We start from the raw sequence: 16,335 nt of genomic DNA, 5'->3' as shown, positions 1-16,335 counted from the left end.
TTATCTGCCCTGTTCATTTATCTTGTTTTACGTATTGTATCCCACTGGGTTATACGCCTGATTACTTTAATTCAGGGCCTGCGTCGGTGATAATTCATTGCGCGGTATAAGGCAATGATTTCGGCCTTAGGCCCGGTTATTTGTAATCGACGATCATCTTTCTCCGGCTCGTAGCCGACACCCCTTTTCCCTGCTACATCCTTGTTGTCCGTCCATCCGTGCGACGCCCACACGCATTCGGGCACCACCCTTCGAGATCGCTATCGCGTTTTTAAGGGCGATTCGGAAACGTGTACACTGCTTACGTTTCGTTTCGAGTCATAAAGAAAAGAACCGATAACCCAAACACTTTAATGACATTGAAAAGGCGCAATAGATAAATACACGACGACAACCGACTTTTCATGGCCCGAGGAGTATTTTGCATAGTTTGGAAAAAAAAGTGCATTACGAAGTACGTAACTGGTTAGGAACAACGTGAGCCTCGTGCTCCGTTGTTGCCGTGGAACCTCGATCACCCCTGGGGATATCCTCGTGCTAAGCAACCATAATAAATTAAAGCGCACGGGTGGTCTCGTGATTATCAAGCAACGTTCGACTCTCCTACTCTTCGGTACTTTATGTTAATCGATCCTTGCACCTTTATTGTGGATCTTAGAAGATGATGATATAAGGACAATTTTATTGCAAGTAAAAATGACTTGTAATTCAGAACGGTGCCAAGTGTTCAAATCGTTTGTGTTTGATTTATTGGATTATATATATATATATATATATATATATATATATATATATTTATTTATTTATTTATTTATTTATTTAACGGAATATTAATAGACTAAATTGTGAATTTTCAAATTTTATATGGTGAAGATAGTAACACGGTATTCTATAAAAATATTTTTTTCCTGCCGCGATATTTTTATTCTTTAAAATCAAGAATACTTGAAAATTTGATTAATAAAAAATCTAAAATATAAATATAAATTTTTGACGTAACTATTCGCTTCCAACTTTTTCGTCGTCTTATAATTATACTTGCGTAAATTAATGTGAAATGATAAATTACGCAAATTCAGTAAATTGTCCGGTTTCTCTTTATTTATTTTATGTAAAATATCGCTCCTAAATATAGTATATGGCTGCAAGAAAGAGGCAGTGATCACCGTCGGTGGATGAAATAGTACGCGGATAATTACGACTCGAATTACGAAACTCAAGTTTCGTAAATTAACGTGGGCGCGTGATAATTTATTATATACATTAATCCACTAAATTATTCGGTTTACTTTGTTCTATGTTTTATATGTAAGAACTGAATATTGTATGATCTCTCTGCTACGATTAGATTTCGGACATCAATTTTGCAGAATAGCAGATACCCACTCATAAAGAATACTATAATTGAGCCATTTAATTCGTTATGGCGAACTATTGCCAGCATTTTACCATCACAGCAAGGGAATATTGAACTTTATTATTTATATACTTATTATCTTACACTCTTTTATCACACTCAATTTCTTATTTTAACGATGCTTTAGACGCTGCGTGCCTCGGGGCTGTCGCAGGCAATAACGAAATTTGCCTTCCCGACTTTTACTCCTCTCTGCCTCTCTGCCGCTGTCCCCTTCCTCCCGCTTCCTCTATTACCATCGCTCTTTCCCTCCCCATCCCAGTCGGCGTCTTGCAAATCGCATCCGCATTTTTTTTCTCCACGTCGCGTTTTCGCGAGGTATGCAAATGGAACTTTCAGCGCCGAACGGCGTAATAAACGCGCGCTGCCATCGCGGCGTTTTACCTGACGACTCTTTGTCGCGTCTAGGGAGAGAGAGAAAGAGGAGGGGGAGGAAGCATTGTAATCGGCCGCATTGATATCATTTCCTCCCGCAATCGAGCGCCTCCGAACTTCTGCTCCTCCATCGTCCTCTTGGCCTCTGTTAGTTTTTTGCTTTGCTTCTTTTTTTTCTTTTTTCCTTCGCATTCGTCCCGCTCGTTCGTTTCGCGTCGCTTCTTCGACATCAGGCTTTTCAGGTTCGACTGCGGGTATATACCCGCTGTATATACCGCGCACGTGTCCGGAATTTTACGGCAGAGCGATTAGATTTTGGATTTACCCCGCATCTCTGCGTCGCACGATATCAGGTGTACTTTCCGAGCGCGCGCGAGCAAGTACTTTCATTCTCCAAGTATACCTCGATTCTTCGGATACTCTGAGCTTTTAAAGGGATAGCGAAAGAGTCAAAGTATCTGCTCGGAAACGTGGTTCGAATTTTGCAGCTAGTACCGTTCGTGGACAATTCTTAAATATTGTTCTTGCATGTGCTTGGAAAGGGTTACTTTTTATGATTTTGATTATTGTATGCAAATTAAAATAATCATCGTTGTACATTAAGATTATATAACTTTCTTGTAAAATTTTAGTAATATAAATTAAAAATAATTTTCTCTACAAATACCAGATACAGAATTATACGATTCGTATATTTAAATCCACGACTCGGCGTTTAAAAGCAATGCTTTATTACGGAATTGCTTGCTCTCAATGAGAATTAGTAAATAAATATTTACACATGGTCATTGTAAACAGATAGAGAAACCAGAGAGATAGATAAATAAAGAGAGAGAGAGAGAGAGATAAAGAGACATCGAACCTCCATTATTTGCTTCAGCTCCGAAACACAATCAAATCGAAACGATGCCAGTGTCTCGATTTCTTCCGCTCACGGATCTTCTGTATTTCCGTGACTCTCAAACAACGCGGAGACGAAAGAAAACCGTAGCACGTGCACATGTACATAAATACACGAGCACCCGGCTTCAGGCGCTTAAGACGCCGGATAAAATTGAGGCAACGATACAAGACGCGGACGCGAGAGCGAACAACGGAAAAAGAGAATTCGGTTTCCCAAACGAATTGCGACTCCACGGACCAGAGGAATGCGTAGGTATCCTCATAAAACATCAAAGCGATACGACGGGAATGATTGAAATTGTTTCCTCGACCACCGGGCGTCGCGAAGAAAGCCTTCGTACTTCCGTCCGAGGATCCGTTTCCAGCCGGGATTCGTTCTAGATCCGCTCGGACGGATACGCGTTCTTTTCCGTCTCGCGCCACCGGCCGATCCCTCACCATTGTCTTACGCGGACAACAAATTACATTCCGTGCGCTATGTCGTTCATCCGCTGATTCTCTTCGCGTGTACTTCGCCGTCTCATTCCTTTACGGTTTCTTCATAGTTCGGCTCGCAATGTCTAGTCTTTGCTTCTCTTCAATCTTTGTGATATCGCGTTTAATTTCTAAGTGTCTACAAAGTGTATGAATCTCTCGTTGCAATGTCTATTATCGTTTAAAAATATGATATCTTTAATTTTATTATTTAGAAGCATTCGTGGGAGCATGTTACGTATTCATTTCGTAACATCGCATTTATTTATTGTATATGCAATGATGTAACGTGAAAAATATAGTGGAAACCTTAGCTAGGGAGCAACGGGCGCTCAAGTTTTGTCATCTTTATCGCGTTTTTATTTCCTGCTATTAAAAATGCCGGTTAAACGAGGAATCCTTATCGGAAAAATCGCGGATGAAGCGTGGATATTATGCGTTGCCGAGGCGGAAAGAGACGTACTCGAAAAAAGCTTCCATCGTCGGTTCGCGGCGGCAAATTATACGAATGACGTTATCGCAGAAAAGTAATTTGGTTCCATGCTAATAGGTAGCTCTTTCTCCCCCCCCCCCCCCTCCCTTTTTCCGCCCCCGCTCCCAATTTTCACGTCCACTCTTTTTCTGAATAATGCATAGGTTGAACTTGGGCTTGATAACGGCGCCCAAGGAGCTTCTCTCGGACCATTTGGTGACGAGAGGGGAGGAACATCATTTCCCGCTTACAATAAGAGAGAGAGAGAGAGAGGAGTATTAGTTGTTTTTCGCTTCTGGTTTATCCAAGGATTATAATCCTTGGTTTATAAAAATTGAGAGATAACGTTAAATTATCGCGGCATTTGATCGCGTTAACGGAATAAATCTTTTTGAGAGATTAATCTACGGTTAAGACGAAACGCGGTAAAAGGACACGCGCGACAGAGTCGGTCATTCGCAATAACGCGAAATCGTTCCCCTACATTACTCAAACATGATGGATGGCCCTTGCGGCGATGAGGTGTGAGGCCACACACGGGGTTTGTCGTAGACGAGGGTTATCGGCACGCCGGCTTGTCAAGGATGACGTATCGCTCCGAAGGCATACACGCCATATCTCGGGGCCCGTCTAGCCCATCCTGCGCGCATCCGCCTTCATCCGATGCGTACCACCTGGAAACTCGACTGACTCCGTACTCAACGTGGTGGACACTTGCGCGTGAAAGGTATTTATCGCCTCAGTCGCTGCGTAAGACGAGTAAATCAATTCACCGACTGCATATACGATATCGGTCGATCTAGAGAAAAATGTCTCTCGCGCGTAAAATCCATCCGCAAGAAGGATAAACACGATCTCTCCAGCGATGCTTAAATATACGCAAACAGTAAACCGCAAGAATATATACGGAAATTCTCGCGCAAATGGATAATGGGCGCTATATAATGGAGACGTATTCAGCATCACATAGAAAGCGGTGAAGAGAGCGAGCGCACGTGACGTAGCATCGAATCTCCGGCGCGGCTCGTTTCCGGAAGGAGATGCGGCCGGAGGGTCTGAGCCCCCCCCGCCCCTCTTTTTATCGGGCGCGAGCCCCTAATATACATCCCACACCGCAATTCTCGATACTCCATTAAGATTTCAGCTGAATCATAATGACTACGACGACTCCGCGCGCGGGCGGATCTCTCGCAAGATGAAAGGGAAAGCGGCGGAGAAACTCGCGGATTTCAATCTCTGGCGTGACGACTCCTAACCCAATCCCTCTCTCAACGTGACAACACGCCGGCGCCATCCATCATGCGTACGCTTCCATTCTTCCACGAGCAAATAATTCCTGGCTCTCTCCCCTTCGTCACCCGTGACATCCTGGACGCATAATGCTCGAGGTCAATCCGGGCGCGCATAAACGCGCAATTACGGGCTACGCGGATTAGCATGACAGTGGAAATCATCGCGTCATCCGGAGGGAGATGGGAGGGGAAACAGCGTATTAGACGATTACATTACCGTTGCACAGCGCGCCGCGAAGCATCCCGGATTAATACCGACGCCTTCGATCATACCAAGATGACATTTGCCGCCAAACTATCGGGGAACGTCCCTTATTCCATACAATAGATAACGTACAATAGAAAGATTACTTCCATATCGCTTTATGTATCACACCAACTGATAACATTAACATTTATGGAAAATCATTACAGATGCAAGAGAGAGTTTATTAAAAATACGAAATAATTTATTATATTCATCGAAACTGGATAATTTGACGAAAATATAAAATTTGCTCTGTAAATTTGTTTGAAAGTTTTATAAAGTAAAATAATTGCTTGTCAGAATGCCCGTCAAAATTTCAGAGATTTTTTTAAAATCAAAAGATAAGTTTTGCGTCATTAATAGATATAATTATTACCGCTGACATATATCACTAATACTTGCATGCGAGTGGAATTAGATTAGATCGTTAATTGCATCGTAACTCTCTCGTGCGTATGAATGTGTGATTACCCAGAGATTAGCGTGTACTCTGGGATCGATCGCGTTACATTGATCTATGCGTAACACGATGGACATAGCGTATATATCATCTTCGATCATTTAAATAGATCCTGCTTCCTATACTTGAAGAATACCGGTACGAAAGAGATCAGAGAAATAATAAACAAATCGTCGTGAAAGGCGAAATACATCGCGTTATTACATCATTCCCTGATTAACGGTGGACAAAATCGCCGTTTTCATCGTCAGACGGTGAATGAATTAGGATTTTCGGTCGGCGAGCATGACGAATTTCTCGAAGCCCGTCGCGCGCGGAATCGCGAGACACGTTAATGAGACGGAAGTAATCCCCCTTTCCCTCCCCCCCCCTCCTCTGGGGTATTCATTCGTCCTCGCTGAAAGCCCTCCTCTTGTGGGTCGGTCATAGTTCCGGCGCAGGAATGGATTTCGCCGCGAAATTCCGGTCGTGCACTCTAATCCACCGTCTCGTCGTCCCCTTCCCACCTTCGATATTCACACGAAGGAAGAACTCTCGTTGCTTTATCACAAACGCGCACTCTCTCTCTCTCTCTCTCTCTCTCTCTCTCTCTTTTTGTCTGGAGAATTCCTTTCCTCTTGGCGTATTATAAATTTCTCGGATAATTAATGCGTCTTGTCTTTCCGCTATAACTTCTTCTCGACAATGCGCGTGCTTAAGCAGATAATTGCGTATAATTATTTTTATTAACGCGCCTTTTGTTATTCGTTATTAAAGAGACGCTGGACATTATCGTTTCTGTGATCGTCTTGCGATCTTAACAATATATTTGTCACGCGTATATATGTTTATACTATCGGCGTCAGCGTGCGACGATTTATCAAATATTCTTTAGTAACATGGGCTTTTGTCGCTGCTCGGATAATCACGGCTCGTTATATCGAAGAACGCGATGACCGGGCACTTCGATAGATAAAAAAAAAATAGAGAGAAAGAGAGAGGGCGAGAAAGATGTCCTTTGTCGCTCACGTAGAATATCGGATTTCGTCTGCGTCGCCTCGGCATTAACGAGCGTCTATCATCGCGAATATCTCTTGTAACGATCGGTTCCGCTCTGGCGAGTTAGTCGCTCGTTAACGCTTCGTTTTATCCTACGATTGACGATATAGCCTTCACGCGATAAGCAAGCGACACGGTGTACGCATCGCGACGTTGTCTTCCTCCGACTTGACAGTTCTAGATCCGCTGACTGCATCTGAGTTGGGTAGACAAAACGCATAAATAAAAAATCAATATACCCTTTTCCCGTTTATGCATCCCTCCTTGTTTCTTCGCGCCCTTTCATCTCTCTCTTCCTCCCCCCTCCCTCCCTCTCTCTCTCTCTCTCTCGTCCTCTCGAAATCTCTCCTCATTCTCGAGACTCTCCTCTCTTCCTTCACGTTCTGTTTCGCGCCCAATTTGCGGCCCATCATCGCTACGGAAGAAGCAATTTCTAACTTAAATGAAACTCCCTCTTGCTCGCGTTCGCTTACCCCCGGTCGATCGACAGGAGACGCCGGTCTTGCGTTTCAACAAGCGAGGGTAGCGCGAACAGGGTGCGGAGGGAAGGTGCGCTGAAAACTCTTCTCCATCGTAGCGAACGGCTACCCCGTAGTTACCTCGGTCGCTCCGAGACCACTTACACGCAACTAACAATATTCTCAAGACAAGATTATGACGCGAAGCACCCTGCAACTATACATGCAACTCGATACATCCTTACGTCAAAATTATCCATACGATCGAATATTATAAATGCCCATCTCCTCGAAATTTGCTATAAAAGTCGAATAGTAATAAAATATAAATACTTTGTAGAGTAGCAAAAAAGTTGGGGTATTTTAATTAATTAAAAATATACAATAGGAGGTTGATAGCGATTCTAATAATGATAAAGTATATCTTCTTTCTTAAAAGCGTATAATTGTTGATTTTTGTAATGTCGCGATCCTATGTCGCATGTTATCATCAACGTAGAGGAACACATACATAGCTGATAGTATTAACACAATACATGGATTATCTAGTGTTCGCTGAGGTACATTATCCCGAAGTATCACTAAACCGCTTACAGGCTAGATATTACAATCCTGCCAAGATCATCGCACAAACTTGCGGGAAACTGCAGCTGCAAATACTCTATCCTCAGCGTCAAATCATTGCGGCGGGTGATCGTGCGGCGTATTGCGAACTTTTCTTTTCCCCAACCGTGCAGCAGAGCTACTTGCCGTGAGGAGCTAGTTAACAGTTTGTTACGTCCCTGTCACTATCACCATGCAAAATTGGAACTCCCGCTAACTAGCTTCTTGCGGCATCGCTATCGCGATTATCGTTTGTCGTCCATTCAGCGTATTATCTATTACATCGTCGGTAAGCAATTCGATGGAATCTATTTTACGCTCTTCCGCGCAATTTGTGCGAGACTAGTAGAGGTGCGCGACGCGAAACTTTTTATCTGTTTCTTATGCGCCATACAGTGAGAATTAATTCTATATTTATTTTTTTTTTTCGATCTTTATTGTGTATTTCAAGCGTTAACTAGACGAGATTTTGTGAAACAAGAGAGATTATTTATTGAAAGCGATTATCGCTTGTTGTTCGTGCTTGCATCCTCAAGCTTTTTACTTCGATACTGATGCTGATAACTACATTGGCTCGCACGGGAGACAGAGTAATAAGGCCTGACAAAGAAGGTTAGCGGTGCTACCGCGTGGCTGGAAGTTGGCGAGATTGCCTGGTTGCCTCTCGATATGGCCTATGAGAGTAGAAGCGCGGCGAACTTCGATAATCTTCTCCGCAGCGAGCGGCCCAGGGCCCAAGTTTGGCAATCAATGCGAAGTAACAGTTTAATTAAATACGGGATAACCCTTCACCGACTCTCCGTGCACGTTTACCCGAAGACAGACTAATCTCGGCCGCATCGTCTCAACGGCTCCGGCTGGATTCAACGAACGTTAGTGTTCGACGGATTCGCAAATCCGATCGTCGTCATCGTCGTCGTTGACGCTCGCGTCCTTTAAGCTCTCTCTCTCTCTCTCTCTCTCTCTCTCTCTCTCTCTCTCTTCATCCGCTCTTTAGATCGCGGCACGTCCAACTTTGCGGTCGGTAAACAGCAATCGAACGAATATACGATTTTGACCGAGATCGAGCTAAAATCAGCTCGAAAGACCGCTTCCCTCCGAGTATCAAAAGTTTCGCTGAATTTGCAGATTTCCGTAGATCTGGGTTACCGATAAGATAGAGTATAAACACACGATTTTCCTCTTCCCCTAACTTATCAATTTTAATGTGATCCGTTTGGCCGAATCGGAAGATTATACGATCTTTTTATAAGGCACTTTGTATGCAATTTGCATAAGTGAAAAGAATTATTTTGTTATATTTATTTATATCTTAAATGAAAATATTATTGACTATATCTTTTTTCGAGATGTTTGAGGGAATCGTTTTGTTCAGAATTAAATTTTGTATAAAATTTTAAGTTTGGCGGGGACCCTGTTTGGGCCCACCCTGTGTATGAAATATATGTATGTATTAAGTGAAGATTCGTAATAAGGTAAGCGCATGTTACACGCTCTCGTCGCAATGTATTTGTGAATTATGATGATCAGGTTTTAACACGCGCGGGCATTCCGGGATCTTTTAATATATTGAGCGGATCGGGGAGAAATTCTACATCGATGACAAAGTATCTTTACGTGAATCCATTACCGGAAGCGTCTCTCAGGCTAGAATGTTATTGATACGTAGACACGAGTATGCGCGCGTCGCAAGGACGATCGAGGTTCCCTTCGAGAGCGTTATGTCCGCGGTAAACGCGCGCCTCATCCATTTTCCATTCTATTTTCCCTTTTTCTTCCCACGACCGCCATGTTTATGTATGTCCGGTTGATTACCAAAAGCGGGGATGTGCGACTGTTCGTCTCCTATGCCTGGCGGCGACAGTAGCAATGTATTCGAGGGTCACGCTCAAGAATACTCGTTTCTCTCTCATGTTCGAGCAACTTCCTTCCTCTTCTCTCTTTGTCATTTTCTTATCCTCTCTTCTGTTCGCAGCGATCCCCGCTACGCACGCTCCCTCCGATGCTACGAGCAAGTTTTATACTCGAGAGACATCTTCTTTCCACGCCTGATTTCGATTCTCAAAACTTTCTCTTCCTTCGTTCGATCGCGTCCTTATGCGTCCCCCCGAGTCCCGCTATCTATCCTTCCTACGCTGCTTCCGGAACCCCTTGAGTCCCTTCTTCGCTTGTTTACGAATTACCGGACTCATTTCCATCCCTCTGTCGCTCTTTCGCTCTCACTCGGAATCTCGTTCCAGCATATCGGGAGAAAATCAACTTGTCCCGTGTGTTCTGGTAGTAAATGGATCGCCACGAGGCAGAAGATCCGCAAGGCATTCGGGCAATAAAGAACCTCTGTTGTCGGGTCTTTATAGTACTCTTTGCCTTAGTTCGCAAGGGAACCATTACCGCTATTACTTCAGCGAGTTCCTGACATTTTGCAGCAGCCAATGCGTATAGATGCATTTTCCTCGATCGTTCACATTAGAAAATATATATTGAATTTGATATAAGGATATAAAATACTATGAAAAACATACACAAAAAAATTAATTTCTGTTATTATTCGAAATATATATACTTAATGAATGCAACATTTTGTGCATCGAAATTGCGTTCAATATTCGTATTATCCGTGACCGTTCAACAAGAACGATATATCATAACTACTATCGGAATAGATTACATCCACGGACGCGTTATTAGCTTGAATATTACGATAAGAAATTCTCTCTCTTTTTCTTTCTCACTCTCTCTTTTCTGCTCTTTCGCATGAAAAGATTTCATCGCTCGTTCAATGAAGTTGTCATCTATCTCGATAATTTATTGTGTCAGAATAAATTGCGAAGTTTTTTTTTCAGCAAATCGAAATAAGGTTCCTGCATTTTTTTTTCCACTATCAATAAACAACCGATAGTCGCGAATTAAATATCAGATTTTTATTTATTATAATATAACATTAGAGAATAAATTAGGAAGAAGCGTATTTACTCACCGTTATGAACGAGCAGCGCAGAATCACGAGCGACAGTGATAAGGTCACTATCAGTGAGAGTTTCGTCAGATGCGTTACCGGAAGTCGGTGTGTCACTGAGGCCGGCACCACTGCCGGGCATATGATACAGGGGATGTTGCTGTTGTTGCTGTTGATAGATGCGCTGCTTGTGCTGACTGGTGTTGTAATGATTATGATGTGGCTGATTAGTTTGGTGATTATTTTGCGGATAGACACGGCTACGCAAACTGGAGGTATTATCTTCACCCTCGCTGCCACTTAGACTGTAGGCCGGATAGAGCCGTCCCTTCCCTGAAACAATCAAATCGGAATAGCCACGGGGTCACTATATTTCATTCGATTTAACTTTTAGTACAATTTTTTTTAATATCAGTAATAATGAACTGCGAACTCGTCAATCTTTAGAAACTTGTTTCAAAACTTTAATCGGAAATGATATTTCCAATACGTGAATATTAATTATTTTAATTAATAGATTAATAGATTATAGATTAATAGGTTAATTATTAGATTTTATTTAATAGTCTAAATATTAATATAATTAATATTAATAATTAATACTAATATTAATATTAATAATTAATAATGTAAATACTCTTTTAATTATTAATCTCGATATACCATATTATCTATTTTTCTGACCGCTTATAATTAGTTTTGTATAGTATCTTTATAATAAATGTATTATATAAATATATTGTAGAATTTATCTGAATTTTGCTGTAAAAATAGCACTAATTATTTTCTGAATAATCGGACTTTTTGGAGGAAGTAACTGTTGAACAATAAATAAGATAGTCTCTGTTAAGTAAAAACTGCATTTTATTTACGAAGAAAACGAGATAAAAACAAAGAAATAAGGGCAAAAAATTTGATATTATATCTATAATATATATCTATGATATGTGTCTCTTATATATAATTCTACGTCGCGCGATCCTGCGTTGATTGCGTCGTTTAATACGCCGAGATTTATGTAAATTCGAAAATCAACATAGACCCAATAAAGCTCGATAATCTGCTTGATAAGTCACACATGTCAGAGGGTGTCGATACAGATAAGCCACATAAACATAGGTCTCGCCTCATCGGGTTCGAAAGCCCTTTCCCATGAAGCCCTTTACGGGCCCTTCTTATCAGCGGATTACCTTATCCGAATTTTTTTTAATGACCCCTCATGCCTTTTCGGGTTAATAGAAATTTTAAGGGTCCCAGTCTTATCGTTTGTCTCTTTAAATTGGTTCGTTACGGATTTCGTTAAATTACGACACGCCTGTCGTGAGAGAAAGCTTATCTTTTGACCCTTGATCTTGAAATCGATACGGTTAAACTTTTATCTCGTATATAGAAATTAATTTTTACTATTGAAATATAAGCTGAAACAGCTGCATAACTCGACTTTCATATTTTTCACAACGGAATATGTCGTGATGCTTGTTTACAAGTAACGAACACCTAATTAATCTCTGTTGAAAAACATCTGTGTGTAATACCGTAATAACAATTTTGTTTAAAAGAATAATAAAAGTAATTATTTTTTCACGACATTTTCAACTGTTATCAGTTTGCGAATATAGCCGTAAAGATGAACCCTTTGTGGGTTGATATAAAGATAAGTATCCGCTATACTTCGCGCGCTACTATTGATTTTAGCGTTGCGTCGGCGATCGCAGAAGTTACGCTCCTAACTCGTACATTTGTCACGCAAGTGACATGAACGGGCACACCGAGATCTTACGACATTATAATTTCCGTCGGCGGCAACGTTAGTTCAGTGATTCGTAGATAATAGCGTCGCCTACGCGAATCGCCGTGCGAATGATTCATAGCACTAATAACGCGACGCGCGTTAATATTAATTGAGAATCGCGGTGCTTGGCCGATCGCATCAATTATGAGAACGGCGCGAAAGTAATGCGCCGAACAATTCGATTCGCGGCCGTATAAATTCGTTTTGACCCTTGCATTATATACATGAGCGTGATAAATAACGCAGCGTGTAATTAACGTAGGACGGAATGAATGTTTATCTGTCTGTGCAGATGCCTTTATCACGCTTCTGACACATGTGTATACGCATCGCGTGTGCGTATGTACGAGTGGGTATATAACGTCACATAAAAGCAATATTATGCGTTTCGTAAATTGCATTACCAATAGCGCAGGAATGTCCTGCTATGTATATGCTTTTCCTACTTAAAAATTCTCGCGGGTTAATAAATTAATAAAGCATCTTTATGATGCATTAGAATCACATAAAAAAAGCGAATGTGTTTTCAAAAGTTCTATTTTCATTTTTTATAAATGAAAAGATCAAGTAACTATATTATAACTGAGAAATATAATCATTTTTTGTAGAAATTTCGAATCTGGATCATAATTTGAGTCGAAATCTCTCGAAGGAGGAAGCAAAAGAATCTCAGAAATTTTCAAAATCATGTCCGATTGCAGAATGTGCAGCCACATCGTTACTTATATTTGCATTTTTCGGCATTGTTTACAATCCACATGATACAAACGATTTACGCGGTTTTAGCTATCGAGCTTGTTTTTTTTTTAATCCAGCACTTGCCGAACGACCGCAGGGGGTTGAACGAGAAAATGAGAGGAAGAGAGAAAGAGGAGCTTGTGCTAAAAAAAAAAACTGCATAGTTTAAAACAAACGCGCCTGCTCTCGCACGCATTCACGAGCGACCCATCGATCATTCGGTACACGTACGTAGGGAATAATGGCGATCGGCCAAAATTTTACGGTGTAACGCGAAAATTGTTTCGCAGTTTGTCAAGCGGGTCGAGTCTTCCGGCAGTTCATTGTCTCACGTGTTCGCCGGGTATAAAATATGCATCGCTCGTAAGTAAAGAGTCGGAGCTATCTGGCCACCTGCAGACTCTGCGCGATTTACTTCGTGTATCTGCGTCTATAAGGTTTAAATTTAATAAAGTATCGGGATCAAGGAAAAAAGATTGTTGAATAATAGATAAATGAAGGTCAATAAAACTATACGTAAGATAATGAAATAAAAGTGGACATGATTTTTTTGTAGAATTATATTGCAAATCAGATATTGTTGACGCATTTTATTTATACACGTGTATGAACTTTTATCAATTTGACAGAAAACATTAAAAATACGATAAAAATATAATATCGAAAGAAAAGAACTTGAACTTTCAATGTGTTGCCATTTTGTAAAGATATTTTATTTATCTTGACATTTTTTTCTGGGAAAACGGGCAATGAACTTTTATTTGTCGCCTTAAAGTGTCAGATGAGTTAATAAGTTACGATAACAAAATCGGACAACCTGCGACGATATCTGTACGCTGCGATAATGCGCGGTAGTGACGCTAATAATGATAGTAATAATCGTAACAACAACCTTTACGCTCGTAGCACGCGTTGAAACCTTGTGTCAATGCGACGGACGTTAACTCGCGATGACAGGAAAGAGCCACGATTACAATTAGACGTATAGTAGCCATAAAAAAGACTTTAACCGACGTTTCCGACATAAAAGAATCACAAATTTTCACGTTTTATTTTGTTTTACAATTAATGCTAGATGAATAAAATTAATTGTACAATAATAGTATTTGTTGTATCTATTTTAATATATTCTTACAAGATTATTTTATAGAAAGATCGGATAATTTATGTCTTACTCTGTGTATACATATAATGTTTCTTGCAAAATTCTTAAAACTTAATTTAATTTTTTTTATTTTAAAAGAAAAGTTTTCAAATTATACGTCTTTTCAAAAAATAATATTTAAGAAAATAATATTCTAAATTTATCGTGGCAAAAAATGATAACGAGTTCATTAATATCGTGTTCTCGATATTGAATTAACATACAACATTGCTTCTTTAAAATAAAATAAAATTTTAATATGTACCTTATTGCATCAGCGGATCTTTATACGAATGTTATTGCCGACTGTATCATTCTTTATGAAAATTGTTCTCCGTAAATACATATCGCGTACATGAACGCGCAGTTGAAAATGATCGATAAGTTTCCACTTATCTATAAGGGCACGTTAAAAACACCTACCCACAGTTACGTTGTTATAAATATAACTATGACAGGTATGGATAACTAAGTTCATGCAAGTTGTTCATTCTATTTCACTTTCTTACATCGATAACAAGTGTTAACAAAAGTTCTGCGACAACTCTATACTTTTATAAAGCACGAGTCACACACGCTGTTGTATTCTTGATGACGAAACAATCAACATTTATTGCTAATAATAACTTATCAAATGAATATTTTATAAATTGTTAATTCAAGTAATTTGTACGGCAACTTTTGTAAATTTGAAATTGTAAATGAAATTCATGAAAAATTATCTCAGATTGTATTATAATAGTATTGGAACGCACGATTTTTGATAAGCTTACTTCTTTAATTTAATCGCGCAATAATGAATCTATTTAATGATCCCTCAGTTCTTTTGCCAAAGTTTCTCAATGTTCGTAGGTACAGCGAGTGATAATAACTTTAAGTGCGTCAAATTTTTACGAATCTTCTCTTTCCTTAACACGGTCTCTCCGTTTAATTTATTATTCGTGAAAAGCATGAAAACTCTTAGCGAGGACGTGAAGGTTAACCTGTCTCTCTGTCGTTGGGCGTTCATAAGTACGTACATACGTACTTCTAAGTCCGTTGACTTTAGATCGATACTCGAAGCACGCCTTGCGCGCAGATACGAGACACGAAGAGGCAAATAGTGAACGATCGATTCATAAGAGAGCTCAATAATTTTCTCTAAATGTCTGAGATGGCGGCCGGACATCAAATAGATATCACGCCGTCTCTGACGGATCCTTCGAAGTGAATTTCATTTCTCACATTTCGAACGTCCCGAGGTAATACTACTTTGTAACAACCGGCTCTTCAACGTTATTTTTAACCATTCACGCTGGGGTCCATGCTTCGCGGAGTCAGTTTCAGTTAGTTTAGCTTGCATTTGACTGGACGGGTCCGACTGTACCCACTTTTCTCCTCGGTAATCGATCAAATCTTCGGCGAAATTGCATTTCCCTGCGCCCGTCAATGGTGAAAGGTAACCGATGCGAGCTTCTCATTTGCATTCCCGCCTAATGGCGTTCCGAAAAAGGTCCTCGCAACGCTCCCGCTTTGCATAAGCTAATACGCGAACGAGTACACACGGCGATGCTTTACGAGAATAATTCCGAATTTGAATAAAAAGTGCCGGTGAAATGAATGCGAATTTCTACCCTTACTTCTCTTTATCGGGGGTCGCAAAAGTTTCGCGCGCGCCTATTCGGAGATTCCCGCGAGATACATGCGATATAATGAAATACCACCGCCGCATATTTTTCCATCGCCAAGAGGCCTTTAATGCCCGGTGTCTCGCTGACATTCGACATTTCTTTTACGGCCCATTCTTTTTACGGGATGCGCCTAGCTAGCGTTGTCGTCTTTCGAGGACAAGGTTCCTATTTGTACGCGTCTCGCCTCTACGTCAGTCCAGTAACGATGCCTATATATCTCGCCTCTTCATTGCCACTTTCTTGCGAGATCTCTTACAGCAGTCTCATGCAAATTTCGCGCGGGGTGTCTCTGCCCC

The 16,335-nt window shown here is 40.7% G+C and overlaps 2 protein-coding genes across 2 annotated transcripts in view; both read right to left on the bottom strand.

Annotated features, from left to right (window-relative positions):
* Positions 1 to 16,335, bottom strand: part of LOC126853044 (FK506-binding protein 59-like) — a 406,809-nt gene that overhangs the window by 325,757 nt on the left and 64,717 nt on the right. The window lies entirely within an intron of this gene.
* LOC126853556 (uncharacterized) lies at positions 4,272 to 12,564 on the bottom strand. The gene is made up of 3 exons (XM_050599403.1): positions 12,549 to 12,564; positions 10,717 to 11,028; positions 4,272 to 4,417 (listed from the first exon to the last, which is right to left on the bottom strand). The coding sequence occupies exons 1-3, from the start codon at positions 12,562 to 12,564 to the stop codon at positions 4,272 to 4,274; spliced, it is 474 nt and encodes a 157-aa protein (XP_050455360.1).

This window comes from Cataglyphis hispanica, chromosome 1 (genome assembly GCF_021464435.1).
Source record: "Cataglyphis hispanica isolate Lineage 1 chromosome 1, ULB_Chis1_1.0, whole genome shotgun sequence".
NCBI classification, from domain to species: domain Eukaryota; kingdom Metazoa; phylum Arthropoda; class Insecta; order Hymenoptera; family Formicidae; genus Cataglyphis; species Cataglyphis hispanica.
Note: the sequence above shows the minus strand (reverse complement) of the source record. Positions and strands in the feature narration are given on the sequence as shown.

Excerpts from the sequence above, each read along its gene's own strand:
- LOC126853556 (XM_050599403.1), bottom strand. Across the intron at positions 4,418-10,716 it reads TGCGCTGCTCGTTCATAACG|TCGGTGAATTGATTTACTCG; the intron begins GTGAGTAAATAC and ends TCGTATATGCAG.